Source organism: Triticum aestivum, chromosome 2D, assembly GCF_018294505.1.
Source record: "Triticum aestivum cultivar Chinese Spring chromosome 2D, IWGSC CS RefSeq v2.1, whole genome shotgun sequence".
Classification (NCBI taxonomy): Eukaryota; Viridiplantae; Streptophyta; class Magnoliopsida; order Poales; family Poaceae; genus Triticum; species Triticum aestivum.
Window position 1 is genome coordinate 75,188,574 of NC_057799.1, and position 7,730 is coordinate 75,196,303.

Genomic DNA, 7,730 nt, shown 5'->3' on the forward strand with positions numbered 1-7,730 from the left:
ACCGGGACCAGATGGATTCAATGTGGAGTTCTACTTTGCAGCATGGGAATGGATAGGTGATGATATAACCAAGGTAGTCAAAGACTTCTACATACAAGGTACTCTCCCTAATCACATGAATGATACTCATATTGTTTTGATTCCCAAGAAAATTGCTCCCCTGGTCCCTCAAGATTTTAGACCAATTAGCCTTTGCAATGTGATTTACAAGATCATTGCTAAAACACTTGCAAACAGGCTTAAACCACATTTGTCTAACTATATTCATCACTCTCAACAAGCTTTCATTCCTGGTAGGAGGATTAGCAATAACATCATCATTGCTCAGGAATTTACTCATTCCTTTAATCTTAAATCTTGGAAAATCCTGCTTTTATGGTTAAAATAGATCTTGCTAAGGCCTTTGATAGGATCGAATGGGATTTCATTGTTAAGGCGTTAACTCGTAAGGGGATGCATGCTCATTTCATAAATTTAATATATGCTTGCATGGCTATTCCCACCTCCTCTGTCATCATTAACGGTCAATCTTATGGCCGCTTTCAGAGTAGTAGAGGTATCAGGCAGGGTTGTCCATTGTCCCCTTATTTGTTTGTCTTGGCCATGAATGAGCTATCAGCATCTTTGTAGGAAGCCATGTTCGCTGACCACTTATCAGGAATTACTCTGGGACCAGGATGCCCACCTATTCACTCCTTAATATTTGCTGATGATTTACTGATATGTGGTCATGCCATAGTTACAAAAGCTACTCATATGCACCAAATCCTTCAAAGCTTTTGCAACGTTTCAAGGCAAATGCCAAACTGGAGCAAGTCAGCTATTATTTTCAGCAGGAATGTAGACGACATCAATAAGGAGGATATTAAGAGAATTTTCCCGGTGCAGGAAATTATCGACAATTCTATCTATTTAGGGCACCCATTAATTCTCCCTGATAAGGATAGATCTAGTGCCTATAACTTTGTTGCTGATAAGTTTAAAGTTAAATTGACTGGTTATAAGGCTAATATACTTTCACATGCAGTGAGATTAACTTTGATCAATTCAGTTTTTGCTTCCATACCTGTATACTATATGTCAAATATACTTTTCTCAAGAAAACTAGTTGCCAAACTTACTACTATCATTAGAATTTTTTGGTGGACAGGAATAAAAGAAGATCAATCCAAGAGAGCTCTTTGTTTCAGGGCATGGAAGGACATTTGCACCCCAAAAGTAGAAGGGGGTCTTGGAGTCAAGAACATCCAAGCAGTTAACAGAGGCCTAATCATGTCGGCGGCTTGGAGAATTACGGACGAACCACAAAGCTTCTTGTCACAGGTACTTAAATCTAAATATTTCCTGAGACTTCTATTTGGAGAGCAAAAAGCAACATTGCAAAATCAGGTTTTTGGGCTTCAATTCTTAAGGTAAGACACATTCTTCAATCAAATTCAATCTATGAAATTCTTGATGGCAATTCCTCCATTTGGAGCACTCCTTGGTTTCCTCATTGGCAATCTATTTATGAGCACTTAAAAATAGAATCGGGGCATTATGTCTATCCTTCTCAGATCAAGGATTTATGGAACCAAAATCAAAGTACATGGAATGCTAGACTTATTTATAATCTTTTTGATCATGAGGTGGCTAATAGCATCATACAGGTACCGATTATTCAACAAGAGGGAATTGATATCCTTTGCTGGAGATTGCGTCCTTTAGGGAAATGTATTTCAAAATATGCTTATAAAGCATGTCTTCAAGACTTGCAACAGCAGGGGTCTCCATTGCCTAGACAGGTACCACAAGAGATTAAACAACTACTCAAGCAGGTTTGGAAAGAGAAGACTATGGTTCCAAGAGTACATGCTTTTGCTTGGAGGCTATTGAGGAAAGCACTTCCAACAGGTATGAGAGCAGGGAAATATTCCAAACATATTAAGCAAAGTTGCATTAGATGCGAACAGGATGAAGATGACATGCATCTTTTCTTTACTTGCCCCTTTGCTAGAGCAGCTTGGGTAGCTCATCCTTGGTTTATTAAATCTGAAATTCTTTCTAACAATTATGCTAGTATTGCAGATATTATCAATGCTCTTCTTAACTCAGGGCATCCACAGGCCTATCTCACAAATATAATGACTTTTCTTTGGTGCATATGGAAAGCGAGGAATGATTCTCTTTTCGTCAGGAAAGAGACCAAGCCTATACAGGTATTCCAAATTATGCAGGCCATTCTAAATAATTAGGAGTTAACACTTCAATCAAAACAAGCAGGGTAGGGTATTAGTCAAGATGAGCATAGCAACAACGTACTCCTAAGATCACAACAACAGGATATAATGCAAGCTACTGGCCCAAATTGCAAAGTCTTTACGGATGCAGCATGGAAACCTGATACACAAAACACCACATGCATAGGAATTTTCATACAGATGGCTGGAAAACATCAAGAAGTCAATATCAGTATTCGTTTATCCGAGGAGCAAATCGCGTCGCCTCTCCAAGCAGAAGCTACAACACTTCAAGTAGCTGCCCAAGTGATCAATACAATCACAACAGGAGACACCATCTTCTTCACGGATAATCAAGTTTTGGCTTAGGCTACACAAGCAAGAGATATCCTTAAATGCCCTGGTCATTGGGAGATTAGAAGCCAACTGGCAAATTTCTTTAGCTCTACTAGCAAGGCTCAGATAACCGTTAGACACATTCCCAGGGAGCTTAATAGTAGGGCTCACAACAATGTGGCTAGAGCATACTTCTCAGAATCAAATATTAGTCCTATGCTTCTGAAGCTAGGCAATCATCAGACATTGTAAAACCATGGTTGTAACTTGTTCTTCATATTAATGCATAGGCGCCTAAGGCGCCACTTCTTTGTCCAATTTTTTTTTTTAAAATAAAATAAAATTATGGAACCACGGGTTCTGCACCGTTTCCTTTTATTTTTCATATATAGAACAAAAAAAAGAAGGGAAACGTTGAGCGTCAACCGGTTGAAATCAATCAACACGTCCGCCACCTCCTTTAAGCATCACATGCCCTCAAGGCCCCACTCAAGGAAACACGAGGAGAACCTCTTCGTGTAGAAAACATCATGTTCCTCTCTACGTCTCTCATCTATATGTTTTCTGCAACATTACATATGTTGTAAAAGTTATTCCACAACACTACCCTTGTTGTACAAAAAAAAGAGAAGACGGAATAAAAATCCTGCAACACAACCTATGTTGCAAAAAATAAACCCTGCAACACAACCTATGTGGCAAATAAATATATTCCCGCAACACAACTTATGTTGCAAAAAAATTGACAACGCAACCTATGTTGCAATGTTTCTGCAACAAGAGTTTTGTTGCAAAGTAGAAGAAGACGTCCGGCTGCTAAATAGATCAGATCTGATGGTCCGCAAGGCGACGGATCATTTAAAAAAATCTGTCGGCCGACGCGTAGCAAGCCCCCAAAAAGAAACATTTTCTTCTTATAAACCAAAAAAAAACATTTGAGATAGGATAAGTAAACCACCTCATCCGGGAAGGATACATTTTTGGAAGCAATTTGTCGTCAGAGCATGTGGGTCTCTACCGTCAGCTTCTTCATGTAGATTGTAGAGTCATCTTCCGAGGGCTCTCGTTTGTTTACCACATTGACCACACTGTGTCAAGCACATCAAGGCGATGGGAACACGAACAATTTTGACACCTAAACAAAATTTTGAAACCTGAACAATTTTTTAGAAAGTATTCCCGCTTCAATATTTTATTCAGGTTTCAAATTTTGTTCCCATTTTTCTAAAAATATATGTTTGAAAAAAATGTGTTTTAAAAAGCTGTTCGCACTTTAAAATTTTGTTCAGGATTCAAAAATTTGTTCCCATTTTTTACAAAATATGTTTATGTTTCGAAAACTCGTTTGCACTTTAAAATGTTATTCAGGATTCAAAAGTTGTTTGCACTTTAAAATTTTGTTCAGGATTTAAAGTTTGTTCCAATTTTTCACAAAAAAGTATATGTTTCACAAATGTTCATGTTTTGAAAAATTGTTCGCACTTTAAAATTTTGTTCAGGTTTAAAAAATTGTTGCTCTTAATAAAATATTCGGGGATTTCGATAATGGTTCAGGTTTTCAAAATTTCTTTGTGATTCCAAAACATGTTCATAATTCAAAAACAAATTCACATTTTTGCATATAATGTTTGGAATTTTGAAAATTGATTGTTAGTATTTAGAATATTAGGATTTCGAAATTATTCATAATTTTCAAAAAAATCTGAAAAATATTTTAAAAATATATGTTTTCAAATCTCAACGCTGCGGTATATGGTTAAACATTTTCGCGCTTCTCATTTGTAACCAAGAGTCATTAGTTAGAGTGGATAGCAGGAGTAGTTCAGCAGCTAGGTCGCAATGTGAGTATCACGTTTTTTTTCTTCGTATTTTTGAAGTGTCATCTTACTAAAAAGAAAAACATGGTTCGCGTCTGGTGGACCGGCTCGGTCGCGTTCAGACGCAAATCGACCTGCTACGGCAACAATCCCGTTGAGAACACGTTCAAGGTTCAAAATTGACCTGTATCAGAGAGTTTGATGTGCTGATTTCAGGGATTTAAACTTCTACGTTGGATTTAGCCTTCGTCTACGAGTTCAAGGTTTATTTTGGGTGTTTTTCTCAAATCTCGAGGAGCCTTAGACACTCGCATATAAAAAAATGATAAACGCATTGGCTTATTACGGGGAGATTACGGGCCCTTCCTTCTAATTCTCTTCAACCCCTGATTTTCAGGTGGGTAGGGCCCCTCCCTCTCCCCTAATCCAATAAGCACCTAAGAAGTTACAAACACTACGTAAAACCCCCGTGTTATTCAGTGGATGTAGCATTGTTGAAAAAAAAGGCAAATTGTGTTAGGCGGGCAACGCACATGCACCAACACATCAAAATCTAAGGGCATGTACAATGGTTAATAAAAACGTCTTATCTTAAACTTGCATGTAATTCAGATATGACAATAAGTACATGGCTAAAATGAGTTATCTCTTAGTCTTATCTTCAATAACTACTATTCCTAAAAATATGGTTAGACATATTATGCTAAGAAACCATCTCTTAAATAAGAGGAAACAAACTTTTTCTTATGATTTCTTTCTTTTCCACCTTAGCATTTATCTTATATGGAACCGTTAAGATGGCACCATTATACAATTATACATGCCTAAGGCTAGTCATAGTGGGAGTAACTTAGCTAGTAACATAACGCACTCTAAGAAATTGTTGCTTATGTGACACATATTTAATGAGAAGTGGTAACATAATATGTTACTATAACATAACGCTTCCCAAGACAAGATGAGTCTACAAGGTAATAAATGAAGTTCTCTATGACACTACTACTATATTACTTTGCATTATAAAGGTAGTAACTTAGGGGGTGTTTGTTTCCAGGGATTTTTTTGTGTAGGGACTAGAAAAAATCCCTCTTAGAGACTTTTTTACCAAACGGGAGGGGCCCTACGCGAGGTCGAGGGACGCGACGGAGTCCAAGGTCATCCTCCCGGCGACCCCGGCGTGGTTGTGCAGGACGTCGAGCCGGCCGTGGCGCGCCACCGCGAGGTCGACGGCCGCGGCGATCTGCTCCTCGTTGGTCACGTCGCAGCGGGCGTAGGAGGCGTCGGGGCCGAGCTCGGCGGCGACTGCGCGGCCGAGGTCGTCCTGGATGTCGGTGAGGATGACCTTGGCGCCGTTCCTGACGAACTCCGCGGCGGTCGCCTTGCCCATGCCGCTGGCGGCGCCGGTGATGATGGCCTCTAGCCTGCACCGTTCTCCCCACAGCAAACACACTTAATTGCGGCCTCTAGCCTGCCATTGGCGACGCCACGGCATAACTCAAACGAGAACCAACAAGAGGAAACTAAGATTCCATGGTAATATGGCATGGCATGCACCTCTCGGAACTCGGGCCCGACGAGATTGCCACCGCGGCGGCGCTCATCTTACCCCTGCATTCCCAACCACATCAGTTTGGGAGGCACGAAAGCTCTGGTGTTCTTCCAAGAGGCAGAGATTCAGTATGCAGTTTATTTGAAACAAAATACTAGTACCTCAGAAGAAGATGGTGCGCCATTGCTCTAAACATCTTAAGTAGATTGTTCTAGCTAGCTCTGCTGATTTGCATGTGATAAGCTAGCTAGCTATAGCAGTGAGCCACTCAGTTCAGTACGGTCGTGAGCAGAGCAGTACTAATTGCTTTAAATTATGACGAGGAGAGGACTGGAGAGACGGTGGCAGACCACCAAACAGGATGAACAGTGGGTATTGTACTATCTCAATGTTTGGGTATTGTACTATGTTTCTTTTAAGGCAATTTGTTGCCAAGGCTTAAACTTTCTAGCGACGTGAAAGCATAGATTTGATCTCTGATGGAAAAAAATAGTGCAACTATCTATACCCAATAATCAGATAATCAAAATCTTGGTGCTGATTGAAAATCTAAAAGAAAAAAAACTCAACCAAAATGAAAAGAGAATATCAATAGCCATGTAGGTCAGAAACGCAGGACATTTTTTTTCAAATCACAACAGAATATATTTGAAAACATATTTCTTACAGTCCATGCAGCTACAAACCAAACCACACTAATTATAGTTACTTTTAATCTACGTTAATTATAATTTACATTATTTTGGTTACACACTCCCTTCACGACACCCTGAGTTATACTCCCTCTGTAAAGAAATATATGATCGTTCAGATCACTAATCTGTAAAGAAATACTCCCTCTGTATCTTATATTTCTCTACAGAGGGAGTATAAGTGTTTAGATCAATAATAATGATATAAACACTTTTATATTTCTTTACAAGGAAGTACCTAGTGTAGAAAAAACATACATTGAAGGAACAATCAATGCTTATAACAGGAGAAAGAAAAGCACGACAAAAAGAACATGCAAGTGCACCTGTCTATTAGAGTAATGCTAGACCTACTTAAAGTAACGTATGGTTTTTACGTGATAGAAAACGTGGAGACTTGGGATTGGATTGAATGGGGTGGGATGGTCCCACACCCATGAAAATCAGGAGGGCAAGAGAATTAATTAGCTAGGTTACGTAGGATTTAGTAGATGAATTACGTAGGTGTAGCATTTTCGTGTCTATTATGAAGCTGTCTGTCAATATATATATCTGCCCTTTGGAAATGTATGCCGTAAGATCAGGAGTTGGATGAGTGATATCTGTTGAGGAAACGAACAAAAGGTTAGGCATGACAATACGATCTACAGGGAAGCAAGACTACTAATCCACTGGGTAGAAATCAAACCTAAAATTTATTGGTTGAGGAGCCCACATGACCCCCTTCTAATATTGCGACAGGGCAAATTCTTTAGAAGAAAAATTATTAGGTCTATATGTGTTGTATTTGAAATCGAACAATCTATTTTTTTTGCTAAAACCTCTAGTATGTAGGATTTCAAAAAGGAATTCCCACTTCAGACAGTCATACTCGTTTTTGTAATCAAGTTTGATGATCACCGATGGTTCTTTCGCTTGGTGGATGCTATGTACCACTTCGTGAGCCACCACAAGACTTTCTAGAATATTTCTACCTCTAATGAAAGTGTTTTGCTACTGAGAAATCAGTTGTTGAGTAATCTTTCCATGCATACTTTATTTTCAAGGTCGCATTATAGCTATCCATGTCAATTTTTACTTTCGAGGTGGAACCATAATGGTAATGCTAGGTATATTT

At 39.0% G+C, this 7,730-nt stretch overlaps 1 protein-coding gene across 1 annotated transcript; it reads right to left on the bottom strand.

Moving 5' to 3' along the window:
* Window positions 1-5,327: 5,327 nt before the first annotated feature.
* LOC123048795 (momilactone A synthase-like) lies at window positions 5,328-6,109 on the bottom strand. Its single transcript, XM_044471825.1, has 2 exons — window positions 5,927-6,109; window positions 5,328-5,793 (listed from the first exon to the last, which is right to left on the bottom strand). Exons 1-2 carry the CDS (start codon window positions 5,971-5,973, stop codon window positions 5,493-5,495), a joined length of 348 nt encoding a protein of 115 aa, XP_044327760.1. The 5' UTR covers window positions 5,974-6,109; the 3' UTR covers window positions 5,328-5,492.
* Between the last annotated feature and the right edge of the window lie 1,621 nt (window positions 6,110-7,730).